Source organism: Podarcis filfolensis, assembly GCF_964270895.1.
Source record: "Podarcis filfolensis genome assembly, chromosome: 7".
Taxonomy (NCBI): Eukaryota; Metazoa; Chordata; class Lepidosauria; order Squamata; family Lacertidae; genus Podarcis; species Podarcis filfolensis.
The window spans coordinates 75,462,169-75,480,177 of record NC_139603.1 but is presented as its reverse complement, the minus strand read 5'-3'; the positions used below and the strand labels follow the sequence as shown (position 1 = coordinate 75,480,177).

General features: G+C 45.8%; 1 protein-coding gene across 6 annotated transcripts in view; it reads left to right on the top strand.

The window, feature by feature from the left end:
- The window catches only part of SAMD12 (sterile alpha motif domain containing 12), a 203,911-nt gene that overhangs the window by 36,427 nt on the left and 149,475 nt on the right, over positions 1-18,009 (top strand). For 4 of the 6 annotated variants that reach the window (XR_014549977.1, XR_014549978.1, XM_083622373.1 and 1 more), the window contains exon 3: positions 11,868-11,997. Coding sequence is in view for 4 of the 6 variants with exons in the window: in XM_083622373.1 (XP_083478499.1) it covers positions 11,868-11,997 (130 nt within the window). In the remaining 2 variants the exon portion in view is untranslated. The remainder of the gene's footprint in view (positions 1-11,867; positions 11,998-18,009) is intronic. The other 2 variants (XM_083622374.1, XM_083622375.1) reach the window with 1 other exon arrangement.

Here is an 18,009-nt window from a genome sequence, read left to right as displayed (position 1 = left end):
ATCCTGTGTGGGTTTTTGCTCGTTAATCTTCACAGATCTGTCACTCCCTTTCTCAGTCCTCTGAGGAGGTTCTGCCAGTCCATAGCTTCCTCCTCCTGATCATCGATCTTTCGACAGAACCTGCCAAGATGGCGACTCCCTTTTTATTACTGCGTCATTCCAAGAGCCCTTGTTCTTTTCTCGATCTCCATAAGCCAAACTTTTGGTTAGTAATTCATTTCCACACAGTTTTTAATCATCCTGCTTAGGTCAGTTATGCAACGGTTCTTTCTTGGGGAGGGGTTATTGGTTAATCACATAGAAGAAAAGAAAAAAAGTCCCCCCCCCCATCCAGTCCCGCTCCGACATACCGAACCTTTGATGTATCTTCTTCAGATATATTCCTGTTAAATCCAACCCGTCGCTCTACTTTCACAGAGGTCACTTCAATTAGCAGTCTTCACTCCCGTTCTTCACTTGAAATATGTGCATTTGCTTCTCTCTCTAATTGTTTATTTCGAGCTGCTGCAACTAGTGCGCGATCAGAGACAGCGTCCGGGAGAGCCGGACCCACACAAGGGCTTTGTGCCTAGTGCCCTCACCCCCTTCTTTCGAATCCGGGGGTGATTTATGGCCACAGCAAGCAAGGCAGTGTTCCCCATTTCCTTGGGGCAACAAGGGAGGCTGCATACTCCCATATCAGCCTCCTGATTACCTCGTGTGAGCCGGAGAGATGTTATTGTCGGCCATCTTCCAATGCTCCCCTAGCGGCCCCCCCATGGCACCCAACTGTTGACTACATTCCCTGCAAGTCCCTGCTGAGCCATGTGGTGATATCGCGCCAGTCAGTACATCTCAGGCTAACCTACCTTGCAAAATTGTTGTGAGGACAACATTGGGAATCTCATTCGTTTCGCTTTTCATTTGTATACCGCCTTTCTGTATTACTATGCACAAGGCGGTTTGCAGCAACAAAATATGCAGCAAAGAACACACACCTTGTAATAATCTGATCTGATTTGGAAAACCATAATAAAACATAACTTTGAAATGGAACCGCTCATATCAAATAACGTCCAGCAATCTAGCAGAATATAATAGCGCACATTAAAATTAACTTTCGAAACGTCATCAAATAATAATGAAACAGAAATTCACTCTTAACAATTGCAATAAATAATTGCTAAACTATGATCTGTAAAAATAAACTGCAAGTCACAATGCATTCGATGAAGGGCAAGATGCAAATGCAAAGGGATGCCTTTTGCTTGCTTGTTTGTTTATCGCGAGGGGTTTCTCGCCCCTTACCTGCAAGCTGGAAAAAGCCAGGCGGCACTTTACTTTCTCTCTCTAAGGCTGCCTGAACTCCCTTTTTAGAATGGGCTGCCTGGCGCTCTTGTCGATTCGCAATCTGTGCACATGCCCCGGCTCCAGATTTGCCTTGTTGGTTGCTCGGATTTGTCTGTTGACAAACGTCTTTGAGAAAACAGACTTGCAGAATGTAAAACACACCAGTGTTTGCCGTCCCCGCATTCTGCTTCGAGAAATCTTAGCCATTCTGAAGTACAGACATCTTGGGTAAAGAGGGAAAATGACAGTAAATAAAGATGTGGAAGTGACGGTGAATACATTGACCTTGGAAATGCAAGCTTTGTACGCAGCACTTGTAAAGCAGCCGAGATACTTGTAAAGTCACTGTTTAAACTTTCCCTGGTTATTAAGGGCTTCTGCGGGACTTGAGTGCTAATGTCGCCATCCCTGAAGTATGCAGTCGAATAATGCACGGCCTATCATTTTGGATATTATTATTATTATTATTATTATTATTATTATTATTATTATTTTCGAGCCCGTGATAGAACTACTCTTTGCTTTGCACAATGGAACAAACAGAGCATGAAATTAAATGTCACATATTAAATCTGCTGGTTTAACTCCCACCCAACCACCCCTTTTCTTGTTTTGCCTTCGGAGTGGTCAGTTTTATCGTTAGCAAAGTCCACAGGAAGTCCTTGCTGTTGCAGTTCTGAAAACAAACTGAATACCAAAAGAAATTGATTTGGGAAGTTGCTTCGATTCCGTCTTTTAAAATAATAATAATAATATTCTGAAGCGAAAGGACTGGGGCTTACAGTGGCTTTTCGTAAATAGTAATTCTGCATTCAATGTGGTGTGTAGCTTCGTAGGCTAGCCCCCAAATAAACGTGGTATTTTGTGACTTCTATCCTGCAACCTTGATAGGGACGCAGGTGGCGCTGTGGGTTAAACCACAGAGCCTAGGGCTTGCTGATCAGAAGGTCGGCAGTTCGAATCCCCGTGATGGGGTGAGCTCCCGTTGCTCGGTCCCTGCTCCTGCCAACCTAGCAGTTCGAAAGCACGTCAAAGTGCAAGTAGATAAATAGGTACCGCTCTGGCAGGAAGGTAAACAGTGTTTCCGTGCGCTGCTCTGGTTCCCCAGAAGTGGCTTAGTCATGCTGGCCACATGACCTGGAAGCTGTATGCCGGCTCCCTCAGCCAATAAAGTGAGATGAGCGCTGCAACCCCAGAGTCGGTCACAACTGGACCTAATGGTGAGGGGTCCCGTTACCTTTACCTTTATAATCCTGCAACCTTGCCCCTGCAAAAAGCAGGGTGTGGGGAGAGTTTTCAGGGAGGGAGCTTTTCAGAATCAGAAATACTTCTTTTATGCAGTTCCTCTGCAAGTAATCTCCCCCCCATCCTTTCTTTTATAAGTAGCTTGCCATACACTTTCAAGTATTGTCTACCTAGTTTTAAGAGCCTTCAGGTACTATATAATATCTGTTAAAGGAGTGGGGGACCTGTTTTAGCCTGAGGACCACATTTACTTCTGGGAAGAGCCATGCGACAATGGAGGGCGGTGCCAAAGGCTAAAGTGGGTAGAGCAAATAATGCAATTGTTTTACTTTTGTACAGCAGTCTAGTTTCTACACCCATCCTATCCACCATTCAAGAGGCATTATCAGAAATCAGTGGCACATGGATTGTACTGATTCATTTTTTACTGTGCATTTTGATTAGTTGTATCTTACGAAGGCAATGGTTATTTACTGAAATAAACTGGGGATAAAACCAGTTTTCTTTCCCTGTGGGATATTTCTTGCCACCCACCCCTCCACCCGCCACGTTCTGGGTGCCCCTGGAATTCAGCACAATCACACCATTCCAAGTCCAACTGGGACCCTCCCAACCCCACCCTTTATGCTCAAGCATCCTGTTGCCTGTTGTTCATTAGATCCTTGCTTAGGAACAAAGGGTGCTGAATAATAGCAGGTCAAGACAGCTGAGCTAGCTAGCTAGCAAAGGTGGGACGTGTAGTGTCCACACCCGGAAATTTTTCCAGTGCTTCATTTTTCCATGGAAGGTTTTCCCTTTCCGAAGTTTCATTTGTAACAAGGAAAAGGCTACCAACTGCAAATATTAGGCAAGTGTAGCAGTTTCAGAGTTGAAATTGTTGGATTGCCGTTTGGTGACAACATGGAAGTGGGCCGTTTTGGAAGATAGCACCCACCCTCTGCAGTGCCCTCCTTGGGCGATTTGGGTGTCTCGCCAGAGTGGTGCATGCTCTGGTTATCTTCCTCTTGGACTACTGCAATGCGCTCTACGTGGGGCTACCTTTGAAGGTGACCTGAAAACTACAACTAATCCAGAATGTGGTGCTAGACTGGTGACTGGGAGTGGCTGCCGAGACCGTATAACACCGGTCCTGAAAGACCTACACTGGCTCCCAGTATGTTTCTGAGCACAATCCAAAGTATTGGTACTTACCTTTAAAGCCCTAAACAGCCTCGGCCCAGTATACCTGAAGGAGCGTCTCCAACCCCATCGTTCAGCCCAGACACTGAGGTCCAGCTCCAAGGATGTTCGGGAAGTTCCCTCACTGCGAGAAGTGAGGTTACAGGGAACCAGGCAGAGGGCCTTCTCGGTAGTGGCACCCACCCTGTGGGACACCCTCCCATCCGATGTCAAGGAAATAAACAGCTATCTGACTTTTAGGAGACATCTGAAGGCAACCCTGTTTTGGGAAGTTTTAAATGTTTGGATTTGATATCTCGCTTTATCACTACCCGAAGGAGACGCAAAGCGGCTAACATTCTCCTTTCCCTTCCTTCCCCACAACAAACACTCTGTGAGGTGAGTGGGGCTGAGAAACTTCAGAGAAGTGTGACTAGCCCAGCAGTGGAGTGTGACTAGCCCATGTGGAGTAGCGGGAACACGAACCCGGTTCACCAGATTACGAGTCTACTGCTCTTAACCACTACACCACACTGCTGATATTGATATGTTTGATATTTTATCACTTTATTATTATTAATATTCTTTTGGGAGCCACCCATAGTGGCTGGAGTAATAATAATAATATAATTAATAATAATAATAATAAGACAAAATTTACTTTTGAACACCTCTTAAGAACCTATATGTTTTCCCAAGCTTTCCTGGACTCAGACATCATCAACATCACCATCAATATTATTTGCTTTGCTCACTGATCAGTTTTATTTGTGAGCTGCCATTTTATTTTATTCGTGAGCTGCAGTTGCACTTCGTTTGGCTTTTGCAACGTTTTATTTAGTGTTGTTCGCATTCATAGTGATTTTATTTAAACCGCTTAGAGATTTTTGCTCTGTTGAGCTGTATCAATAAGCAAGTATCGCCATGACTGACACCTTTCCTAGTGCAGAGCTGAAACAGCAACCAAGGAGTCTCCAGAGGTAGCTGCTGTTTGGGTTTCTTCAACAGATCCGATACCTTGGCTCTCTATTTACTGCCTGGCCTGTTTGGCTGTACAAGAGCTGGTGCCCCCTTTAAAGTGGGGGACGGAGGGAATGGGGGTTACGCACTTGCTGCCAATCCCTTGTCTTCATCTAACGTAAAATGCACTTTAGGCCTGGGATCTTAAACAGTCCATTTTCTCTGTTTCCTGCCTACTTAAAAAACAGACATGCAGGTGCTTTTAAAATGGCAGCTATTTTTAACTTAAGCAGACAAGATTCCCCTAAGAGGGAGTGAATCGATGTTTCTTTTAAAAAAAGAGAGAGAAAGAAGAAGAAGAAGAAGAGGACACAAGTCCTTGAGGAGGAGGAACGCTGAGCAGCATAAACAGGGGTTTAAAGAGTCCTTCAGTCCCATAAGTGGCTGCTTAGACATAGTCTTGACACTTTGGCAGTAATTTAGCACTAGAAACATATTTACGCTTAAGATACGGCGTTTCAGCCCTCTCTTCTTGTAAGAGGTTGCTAATGGGTTGTGTTTTTAAACATTAATAGCCCCTGAGCTTGATTCTCTTGCATTTGATGTCTTAATATGGCTGGGTGGGGAGGTCAGTTTACGTATGCCACTCGACTCCTGGACTTACGGCAATGGTGATTTCCCTCTTAGGGTGGTGGTTATATTGGAGCACCGGTCAACCACAAGCTCTGTGAGATGAGAGCATCCCTTTGTGCTGACTGTCCACACAAACTAACAGCAGTGCCAATGCCAGGAGTTTGAGAGGCCTTGGGCACATTTGCAAAATGGAAAAACTGTCATGGACACCACAGACGGGCACCGCAACTAGAGATGGGAAGGCCAGGTTGGGGGGAATGGAAAAATTGGGGGCGGGGAGAGAGGGGTTTTTTTGGTTTTTCCATCCAAAGCCATTTTTTTCATTTGAAAAAAAAAGGGGGAAACCCTGTTTCCCCCCCAATTTTTCTGATTTTTTTCTAGGCCTTCCCATCTCTAACCACAACTAAGCACATGCCTCAGCCTGTTGTTTTGATGGATGCTGTTTTAATACTGTACATAGTGCATGTAGGGATGTGGTGGGTGGTGCTGTGGTCTAAACCACTGAGCCTCTTGGGCTTGCCAATCAGAAGGTCGGAGGTTCGAATCCCTGCGACGGGGTGAGCTCCCGTTGCTCTGTCCCAGCTCCTGCCAACCTAGCAGTTTGAAAGCACACCAGTGCAAGTAGATAAATAGGTACCGCTGTGGCGGGAAGGTAAACAGTGTTTCCGTGCGCTCTGGTTTCCGTCACGGTGTTCTGTTGCACCAGAAGCGGTTTAGTCATGCTAGCCACATGACCTGGAAAACTGACTGCAGACAAACGCCGGCTCCCTCAGCCTGAAAAGCGAGATGAGTGCCGCACCCCATAGTCGCTTTTGACTGGACTTAACTGTCCAGGGGTCCTTTACCTTTTACCTTATAGTGCATACCGTGTAGAGATTATTAGAAAAATTTAAGCACTTAACAAGTGTTTTTCAAAGAAACAAATGCATAAATAATGTTGGCTACAATTGAGCTTTTAATCTGAGCCTAATTTCAGAAAGGCAAGGGGACCCAGGTTGAGTCCTGTGCAGGTACAGGTGCATGTTCTTTATGCTAGCAAATGCTCTGTGAAAAGTAGGGGTGGCCCTCAGAAGAGGAAGAGTTTGGATTTGATATCCCGTCTTATCACTACCCGAAGGAATCTCAAAGCGACTAACATTCTCCTTTCCCTTCCTCTCCCACAACAAACACTCTGTGAGGTGAGTGGGGCTGTGAGATTTCAGAGAAGTGTGACTGGCCCAAGGTCACCCAGCAGCTGCATGTGGAGGAGCGGAGACGCGAACCTGGTTCCCCAGATTACGAGTCCACCACTCTTAACCACTACACCACACTGGCTCTCGAAGTGTGGCAAATAGTCAAGAATGACGGGGAGTTGCAGTCCCACAGCATAAGACTAGAACCCAGATTCACCTGAGTCGTGGGATAGGCAGGACAGAGAAAATGGTGTATTTTTTCACACAAACACGTTGTTAAATAAGATTGCTTCCACAAGACGTAGTGAAAGCGGATTAGACAAAGTCATGGAGAATAAGGCTGTCACAGTGGCTGCTGGTTACAATGGTTATGAATTAGTTCCCATTGGAAAATTGCTGTTGCGATCCTGTCCTGTTTGTGGGTTTCCCATAGCCCAGTGTGGGAACACAGTACTGTACTGTATGTCCAACAGGAATTCCCTTATGCTCTCATCTTGACTGCTGTGGGAAGCAGGACACAGCACTAGCGCTGTTGGTCTGTTCCAGCAAGTATCTTCATGCCTTGCTGTTATTGTACACGCTGCAAAAAATAATAATCAGATTGACACTGATTATAGAATTCCAAAATTTGGCTTTCTGTCTGATTGAATTCCTCTGCTTTTCACAAACCTCAGGGATGTATTGTTACTGCCCACTTCCTACTGTTTGACGTGACAGTAAGCATATATTATTTGTCGCCAATCCACAGGAAGATGCGGTTCCGTTCTGCGAAAAGACGGTTTCTGAAATAGCGTGCTGAGCCCCCAGTTTGTGCCCTGCCCGTGTTCCTGTGCTCAGTTTAAAAATGAGAAGATTGTTCCTTTAGCTGCTGGATGCATCGCCTTGCTGTAGGTTTTTGGAGGTCCAGCGCATGGGAGGAGCCCATGCTGTCCTCAACAGTGATATTTACATTCTTGCAGCAGGAGTGCTCATTGGCATTTAATCTACAGAATACAATAATCTAGGCCTGCCAAGCAAGTGTGCTCATGAATACATTGTTAGTACTTTGCCAGGGCTCCATTATTGTTTGTCTGGCCACTCTTCTGTTTTAGATCACTTTTCATTAAATAATAATGATAATAATAACAATAATAATAATAATAAGGTTTAAAACAACTGCACTGGCTGCTGCTTAATTTTCCAAAGTGCTAAGGATTACCTCCAAAGCCATATATGACCTGGTGACCTAAGAACATAAGGATGGCACTTCTGGATCAGACCGCTGGATCTAGTCCAATATCTTTCTCTCACAGTGTCCCGCACAATTGCCTACTATGGGAAGCCAGAAATCAAGACCTGAGTGGAACAGCATTCTCCTTCCTGCATTTTCCAGAGACTGTTTTTCAGAAGCATACTGCGTCCGACATGGGAAGTAGAATCAGGGTTAGTGCAGATGACTACTCCCATTTATGTGGGGGTTCCATTCCAAGCTTCTGTGTGCATATGTGAAAATGTGTAAAATCCCCCATGTGTAGGAATGATCGCTGGCTGTGGAGCACACTCCCCGCCCGCAGACAGCCTCAGCTGCCTGCACGCGTGACCTTGGGGTACGGGGCACACTCCCCCTCACAGATAAGGCCACAGCTGTCTGAACATCTTGCCCTCTGTCTAACCTTTTGCGGTCTCAGTAGTCTGCCATGTACTGTCTGTGACCTTTGTCTCTGAGACCTTTGTCTCGTTCGTCATACATTGTGCAAGGGGGAAATGATGTGGTGGAAACAGGTGCCAAAATAGCTTTGTACCACCCCACGATCTCGGGACTGGAAGGTGTGCAAAGGTCACAGCCCAAAATGTATCTGCCTGGGCTTGCGTATTGTGTCAATAAAAGGAGCCTCTACAGAGCTGGCCAGCAGCTTACTTGCAGCTCACCTGTGCGCAGCTCACCTGCATTATCAGCTCCTGCCTCATGTCCTTCACTTCACCCATGCACATCAGCTGGGCCTGCTCCGACACCCCTCCAGCTCCTGCAAAGGTGGTGGGGCTCAGTTGACCAGGTGCTTCCATTCCTGGGTACCACTTCTGGATACTCGGCAACACACACATGTGCGGTTAGATCTGGGGATGTGAAGAGCTGCCTTCTCCCACACAAACGAAACCGAGATAATCTTTTGAGGTCCTTCTGGGAGTCCTTGTCTTCCGAGGTTAGGCAGATGGCATCCAGAGACTGTCGTCTTCTTGATTTTTTCGCCTCGTTTCTTGGAACTTTTCCCCAAGGAAGCTTGCCAGATGCATAACCTCACGTCTCTTCAATGCCAGGCAAATATCTTCTTTCCCAGGCCTTCCAAAATATCTTGTGAATTGCTTTTGTGCTGCTGTTTTCAACATGTTTTAATTTGATCGGTTTTGATCGGTTTTGTCATTTTTGTTTAATGCTGTTTGGTTAGCCGCACTAGGAGATGAAATACTGAAGGATGGAATATATATTGAAAAACAAAGTAAGACATACAAAAGAGACTGATTGTAAGATGATGATTTGACAACACTCAGTTGAAGTTATAAAGTGTAAACACAAACTCGTATCTCCCAGACAATTTTCCTGCAAAACGAGAAAGGAAATGAGTGAAAATCAGTTGCAGCTAAAGTACTTTTCATAAATTGAGAAAATTATGTTGGGGTTTTTTGGTTTTGGTTGTTTTTTTGAAATTATGCTTTCTCTTCCTCTTCCCTGTACAGTGGTACCTCGGGTTAAGAACTTAATTCGTTCTGGAGGTCCATTCTTAACCTGAAACTGGTCTTAACCTGAGGTACCACTTTAGCTAATGGGGCCTCCTGCTGCCTCTGTTCTCATCCTGAAGCAAAGTTCTTAACCCAAGGTACTATTTCTGGGTTAGCGGAGTCTGTAACCTGAAGCGTCTGTAACTTGAGGTACCACTGTATATCTTACGTGTATGCGGATTTCATTTTTCTTGTTTTTATAATGTACTCTGAGGCACAAAATAAAACAGTTGAGGGGGAAACAAGCCGTTTAGGAGTTCATTCTTTACCAAGTTTGTGCCATCCAGAAGTTACACCAAAACTCCCATCAGCCCCAACCAGCATGGCCCTAGTCTGTGATGAAGGGAATTCTAGTCCAACAACATCTGGATGGTGTCAGGTTAGTGAATGCTGTCCTGGTTCTTAATTCTGCATTCTGCTGTCCTGGTTCACAGGTTCTGTGTCCCAGATTAGAAGGAAAGAGTGCTCTCCGCCTCCCGCTTCAAAACTGCTGTTGCGTATGTGAATTATTAAGAAGGCTATTGATAAACTGGAATGTGTGCAGAGGAGGGTGATCAAAATAAGGGGCCTGGAAACATAGCCTTATGAGTAACGGTTGTTTAGCCTGGAGAAGAGGAAACTGAGGGGAGATATGATAGGCATCCTCAGATTTCTCAAGGGCATATGGAAGATGAGCAAGCTCGTTTCCTCCTGCTCCAGTGGGCAGGACAGACTAGAACCAATGACTTCAAGTTACAAGAAAGGAGATTCTGACCAAACATCAGGAAGAACATTCTGATAGTAAGAGCTGTTCGACACTAGAACTGTTTCCCTGGGGACTCTCACTCCTTGGAAGTTTTTAGGCAGAGGTTTGAATATTGCCACCTGTCATGGCTTGCTTTAGTTGGGATTTCTGCATTACAGGGATTTGGACCAGATGACTCTCAGGGTCCTTGCCAACAATTTTACGATTCTATTTTTGTTCTAAATCAACTGAATCCGTTGATCAGCTAGGATTTATTTAATCATATGACAGCCCTAACAACAACAACAACAACAACAACAACAACAACAACAACAACAACAACAACATTATCATCATCATCATCATTTATTATTTGTACCCCGCCCATCTGCCTGGGTTTCCCCAACCACTCTGGGCAGCTTCCAACAAAGATTAAAAATACATTAAAATGTCACACATTAAAAACTTCCCTGAGCAGGGCTGCCTTCAGATGTCATCTAAATGTCAGGTAGTTGTTTATCTCTTTGACATCTGATGGGAAGGCGTTCCACAGGGAGGGCGCCACTGCCGAGAAGGCCTGGTTCCCTGTAGCTTCACTTCTTGCAGTGAGGGAACCGCCAGAAGGCCCTCGGCGCTGGACCTCAGCGTCCGAGGTGAACGATGGGGGTGGAGACGCTCCTTCAGGTATACTGGACCGAGGCCGTTTAGGGCTTTAAAGGTCAGCACCAACACTTTGAATTGAACAATGCAGATCCGTTGTTATTTCTTGCCTCACTTGGAAAGTCAAAGCACTAATGGCTGCCCTAATATCTAGACATCTTTCTCAGACCTTTCTCAGTGATCTCTTGGTATCAGAGTTTCAAGAGCTGTTCTCCTGTGGAACAGTCTCCCTCAGGAGACGGTAGTGGTTGAGATTCCTGCATTGCAGGGGCTTGGACTCAACGGTTGGGGTCCCTTCCATCTCTATAGTTCTATGATGCTATGTATATATGATTCTATAATAATATAGGCTGCATTTTCAAGATCCATTGGAGGACCAGCAGGTGGGGTGAGGACATACCTCACAATTGCTTTTCATCTTAAAGAGCATTAATTGAGATGGGATGGCATGTTCAGTGATTATCCCGATTGTTACCTAAATTACCTCTGGCAATATTTTCCCACCTGCCATTAAACTCTTGAGATGTCTCTATTACCTGTACTTGTGAGCGCTGATTTATTAATTGCCAGCCATATGGAAAAGTGCCAGGGTGAGATCCCTTCTTTTGTTGACTGCGCCGTTCAAAGAGGAATGCCTGCGACTGCACAGAGTCTGGAGCAGCCTTAGCCAACCTGGTGCCCTCCATATGTTCTGGATTGCTGGCTGGGGTGGATGGAAGTCTTAGTCCAAAACATCTTGAAACATCTTCCCACTTTGGATCAAATCTGTGCTTCCAGGTGTCATAAGAAAGCTGCAGAGATAGTGCAGGATAGTACACACCCTGGCAATGATCTCTTTCAGCTTGTGCCTTCTGGACTATCTGCCTGAGAAACAGTTTTTATCCAAGTGCAATTTTGGTTTTAAACACAGTGTAAGGTAGTCTCTATGGGAGTATATTGTATTTAATTATGGGGTACCAGAGTCTTTAGGGGGCTAACCAGGCTGGGATAGCTGGGATAGCAGGCTTGTTGGTTTTGAATGTCTGATGTAGATTTTTTCAATTTTGTTGTTCTGTATGGGACAATGACAATAAAGATTATCGTATCATATCGTATCGTATCGTATCGTAAGGCACCAGGTTGACTGCTCTGGAGAGCTGGTGTCTTGGTACAAGGCGAGGCACAGAATAAATGTCCCAAGCGGGACAAGACGTCTGTTCTAAATGGCCTTTTTCCTTGTTCTGCCTTTCCAGTCTAATATTGTGAAACTGACCAAGCCGGTGGCGCTGTGGACCCAGCAGGATGTGTGCAAATGGCTGAAGAAACACTGCCCTAATCAGTATCAAATCTACAGTGAGTCATTCAAACAGCATGACATAACTGGTAAAGTATGAAATATAAAGACCTATTTCACTTGAGTGTGTATTGCTTGTTTCGATTGCTCTTGTTTTGCAAGGGGGCGACATCCGATAAAACTTGTGCTTCATTTTTTCGTCCGGTGCTGAGCAGTGGGGAGGCCAGGAGGGAATCGGCAGCGTTCCCTGCTATGTTATCCGAAGGAGCAATCCGCAGAAAATATACAGTGAGCGAGCCTTGCCGTGATAAAGGATTGTGGTTTTTAATCTATATCTTTTTTGACACATGCCCACCTTAGGGGCCTGGCTTAAGGCTGAAAGGGCATAAATGAAACAAACCGATTCTGCTCCAATAAGACTTCAGAATACAAGAAGCATAGCTTCATATGAGGAGCCCAGTGGAAGAACACAGGCTTTCTATATAGATGCTGCCAACCAAGCCTGATGTGTCTGGAGGTCAGGATATGAGCTTTGAGAGCTCATTGCTCTCTCTTCAAAGAAGAGGCAGACATGGAGAATCTAAATTCAGCTCAGATTAAAATCAGAGCCAGAGGGGAAAGTTCTGGCTTGCTCCCCTCCCAGCCACCCATCCTCTCCAGCACCAGGCCTGAGGGTGTGCCAGAAGTGTGTTGCATTCTACGCACACAGGACACACCAAGGGGGACACGGCCCCCATGCCAGCTGATCAGTTCAGCTTATCTCCCCCTCTCTGCTCATCAAACGATTGATCTAATAACCAGGGAGGACTCCATATGCATCCCCAACTGGGTGCTGGTCTTTGACCACCCCAGAAACACAGCAAGTTTTCTTTGCTGTTTGCCACCATGGCACAGATTGGTAGGGGTGAGGGTCAGTGGCTGAAAAAGAATTGCTTGGGAATCCAGATCACGGTTCTGAACTATAAGTTAGCTGCTCTGAGTTTAAGCCACACTTGGATTAGTTAGTTCTGCCTGTGGCCCTGGTGTTGCTGTCAGACCATGGGTAGGCAAACTAAGGCCTCGGGGCTGGATCTGGCCCAATCGCCTTCTAAATCTGGCCCGCGGATGGTCCAGGAATCAGCTTGTTTTTACATGAGTAAAATGTGTGCTTTTATTTAAAATGCATCTCTGGGTTATTTGTGGGGCATAGGAAGTCGTTCATTCCCCCCCCCCAAAAAAAATATAGTCCGGCCCCCCACAAGGTCTGAGGGGCAGTGGACCAGCCCCCTGCTGGAAAAGTTTGCTGACCCCTGCTATCAGACTTTGCTATCAGACTCAAGGGGGAAACCAATATAAAAACAACACTGAACTGAAACTTATGCTTAACCTCTCCTTGCTAATTTTATTTTGTTTTGCCCTCTTGCATTATTTCAAGTTGTGCAAAAGTATTGTGTGGCGATATTGCAGGGAGTAAAAAGATTTTAATATTCTTGTCAAGTGAAAGCCTACCTGAAGGAGCCTCTCCACCCCAGTGTTCAGCCCAGGTTCCTGCATTTGCAAGGGACTGGATTTGATGACCCTCGTGGCCCCTTCCCAACCTACAACTCTATGTAGCTTCTGCCCCTTTTAAGATCTCTGGGGCAGCGTGGCATTCATCCTCCACCAGGCTCACTTCTCGGTGGCGGCTGGCACGGAAGAGGCGATTGCTAGGCGAGTACATTCCTAAACGGTGTGTCGCAACGAAGCAGCTGAGGTACCATGAGATATAAAATGAGGATAGACTCCTGCTGTGCCCACCCGCAAGTGAGGTTGCCCATTGCATTTTTGCATGGTTCTCCAGCTTTCACTGGGAAATCTTAACTGCTTCTGCTCGTTGGATAGGACTGGATAATTTTTTTGGGGGGAGGGGTGAAAGTGGCCTTGCTATTTATTTATTTATTTATTTATTTATTTTTATTAACAATTTCAACACATAACAAAATATCAAAACATATCATCTTCATTATTTCCCCCTTTTCCCCCCCACCTCCCCAACAAACCCTCTCCCCCCCAAGACTTCCCTCAGCTCCTCTCTCTGATTTCTCAACACATACTGTTCTCTGCATACTGTAAAATTGTATAAATCCTTATATTATCTATCTATCATATTAACCATCAGTAGATTTGTGTATGTTTATTCAAAACCTGCCAAGGAGTCCAGTTCATTTTGTTGTCTTTTTAGATACAGTGGTACCTCAGGTTAAGTACTTAATTCGTTCCAGAGGTCCGTTCTTAACCTGAAACTGTTCTTAACCTGAAGCACCACTTTAGCTAATGGGGCCTCCTGCTGCTGCCGTGCCGCTGGAGCAAGACTTTTGTTCTCATCCTGAAGCAAAGTTCTTAACCCGAGGGACTATTTCTGGGTTAGCAGAGTCTGTAACCTGAAGCGTATGTAACCTGAAGCGTATGTAACCCGAGGTACCACTGTAATTTGTAAAAAGTTCCCACTCTTCTTTGAAGTCACAGTTGTCCTTATCTCGCAGTTTGTATGTCAGTTTAGCCAGTTCTGCATAGTTCATCAATTTCTCTTGCATCAGTACTGGATCATTTAATCATGCAGAATTGTAGCGCCTTTGGGTATTCTGTCTGCTGCATCTCTGGATGATTCCCTGCACTGCCTGCTTCCAAACAGGACACACCCAGAACAGTAGGAGAAAATGCAGTTTAGTGGTAGAGGCCTGCTTGAATGCAAAAGGCCCCAGGCTTTGTCCCCTCATTTCCAGTTAACAGGGCCAAGTAGCCAAAGAATGAATTACCTCTACCTGAGACTCTGCCAGTCAGAGTAGACAACACTGCATTAGATGAACACAGTGGCGTAGCGTGGGTTGTCAGAACCCGGGGCAAGGCAAGTAATTTGCACCCCTAACCCGTGGATTTGCGCCCCCTAACCCGTGGATTTGCGCCCCCTAACCCTAACCCCCAGATGTTGCACCCGGTGCGGCCGGCCCCCCCTGCACCCCCCACGCTACGCCACTGGATGAACAAATTGCCTGACCTAGAATACAGCAGTTTTCTCTGTTCTTAACAACTCAAGCAGATGCATGTCAGCTGCTCTCTGGGCAGGTAATTCTAACTCTTTCACCATCTACCTGAGAACAGGAGCCCTGTTATTTTAGGCACGTCTTCTCCAAAATTTGTGGGATTATTTTTTAAAAAAAAACAACCCAAAATCTCCAAAGTGAATAATTTTATAAACTCATGGGGAAGCTGGTGTTAAATCGGCTATATGCCCACTCTATTGTTACAGATCAGGAGCAAAACCTAACTGGAAAATCTGTGTAGGATTAACATGTCCTTTTGAATAATATGCCAGACAGGGCTTATTCCGCCCCCCTCCCCAATCCGCAGATTCCATGTCATGAGTTCTTATGGTTCATCTGCTGTAGAGGGAGGTAGCAAAATCAGCTTACAAATTTGTAGATCGATAATTTTAAAGCCATGCAACAGTCTTAATTTGCAAAAGCAAAAACCCTTGCGTGATATTTTTTTAAGCATTTTAACAGGTGAATTAAAAACCAGTGCAACAGGTAAAATAATAATATTAATGAATCGCTAACAGTAGCAAGATAGCAGCAAATGTCACTTAGCCATTTAAAAATGCCTCAATAAATAAGCGGGATGCGGGTGGCGCTGTGGGTTAAACCACAGAGCCTAGGGCTTGCCGATCAAAAGGTCGGTGGTTCGAATCCCCATGACGGGGTGAGCTCCTGTTGCTCAGTCCCAGCTCATGCCAACCCAACAGTTCAAAAGCACGTTTAAGTGCAAGTAGATAAATAGGTACCGCTCCAGCGGGAAGGTAAACGGTGTTTCCGTGCGCTGCTCTGGTTCGCCAGAAGCGGCTTAGTCATGCTGGCCACATGACCCAGAAGCTGTACACCGGCTCCCTCGGCCAGTAAAGCGAGATGAGTGCAGCAACCCCAGAGTCAGCCACGACTGGACCTAATGGCCAGGGGTCCCTTTGCCTTTACCAATAAATAAGCAGGCCTTTGTCTGGTGCCTAAAAGTAATTAAATTCATCACCTGGCACTGCTTTCTGGGGGACACAGCACTGCTGAAAAGCCCTTTCCACAATCTCCAGGTATCTCCACCATCAGAGATCAGGCTACTCCACGGTTGGACGCAGCAGTGCTTCTGAATACCACTTCCTGGAAGCCGCAGGAGGGTAGAGTGCTCTTGTGTTCGGATCCCTCTTGCCTCATGGTCAGCCACTGTGAGAACAGGATGCTGGACTAAATGGGCCATTGGGCTGATCCAGCAGGGCTCTCCTTACGTTCTTGTGAGGGATGATCTTACCAATAGGACAGGCTCATGTGGAAGATGGTGGTCCTTTTTGGTGTCTGTGACCCTAAATCAGGTGTGGGATACTTGTCACTCCCCTGAGGTTGCTGGACTACAAAGCTGACATCTTCCCTGACCAACTACCCTGCCAGCTGCAGCTGATGGAAGTTGGAGTATGGGAACACCTAGAGGAAGGAAATCAGCCCTGAGTGCTCACTGGAAGGACAGATCCTGAAGCTGAGACTCCAATACTTTGGCCACCTCATGAGAAGAGAAGACTCCCTGGAAAAGACCCTGATGTTGGGAGAGATGGAGGGCACAAGGAGAAGGGGACGACAGAGTACGAGATGGTTGGACAGTGTTCTCGAAGCTACCAGCATGAGTTTGACTAAACTGCGGGAGGCAGTGGAAGACAGGAGTGCCTGGCGTGCTCTGGTCCATGGGGTCACGAAGAATTGGACACAACTAAACGACTAAACAACAACAACACCTAGTTGGCCACATGTTTCTCCTCTCCTTCATTACGGTCTTCTACAAATTCCATGGTAATCTGCGCATTAAGAGAAACCCTCTCGAAATGCTTATTTAAGTGAATGTTCGAAATGTCTACACTGCAGAGAACTCTATAGCAACATTCCGGGAAGGGCAAACGATGAAGATTTGTCTTAAAATGACTGCGAATACACATCTCGGAACCTGAGCCACTTCTTCCACATTCACATTAAAACTTCTCAAAGGCCGCTTTCTCAGTGAAGTTGGTGCACCAATTTTATATATGGACTAAGTAGGAGAGAAGGAATAAAAGCAGAGGTCAGTAGACTTTTTCAGCAAGGGGCCGATCCACTGTCCCTCAGACCTTGTGGGGGGCCGGACTATATTTTGAAAAAATAATAATGAATGAATTCCTATGCCTCACAAATAACCCAGAGAAGCATTTTAATTAAAAACACACATTCTGCTCATGTAAAAACACCAGGCAGGCCCCACAAAAAAGCCAGAGATGCATTTTAAATAAAAGGACACATTCTACTCATGTAAAAACACGCTGATTCCTGGACCATCCGTGTGCCGGATTTAGAAGGCGATTGGGCCGGATCCAGCCCTTGGGCCTTATTTTGCCTACCCATTGATTAAAGGTTTGTTTCCCCTGCGCCTCGGTCGCAATGGGCTTCCCAGAAGGATGCTTTTGAAGACCTGCAGTAACTTTCCGTTCCTCAAGGGGGAGCTTGCGCACAAATTACTACGCCGTTTTCAATTTTTGTGTGACTGTAATGGGATCCTGCCTGTGAGAATGGATTGAAATTATTCAGGAGAGCTATAATTTTGATACAGCAGATGCTTTTTTTAACAGCACAACTATAAAAACAACGTTTTGTGTTCCAACCAAGAGACACGTTTTATTACATTTGCCATTGTAGTTAAGTGTGCGTGCTCAGATTTTTGGTCACTTCCAGTTCCCGCTTCTACCCCTCCCCCAACCCCCCCAAATTTATTCTTAACTTGTAATTTATTTGGCTAGATAACACTGCTCTGGGTCTGAAAGTTTCTGGCAGGGAGTGAAAAAGTTAAACTTGCCCTCCCCAGCGGCGTAGCGTGGGTTGTCAGCACCCGGGGCAAGGCAGGTAATTTGCGCCCCCTAACCCGGGGCAAGGCAAGTAATTTGTGCCCCCTAACCCCTAACCTGCCGCCGCTGCCAGCTTCTTCTTGCTGCTGCCTGGGCTGGGGTATTTACGGTAAGGTAGCCACGGCGGCGGGTCCGTGTCAGGTGATCTGAGGCGAGTTGCCGCTGGCGCTGCCGCCCAAAC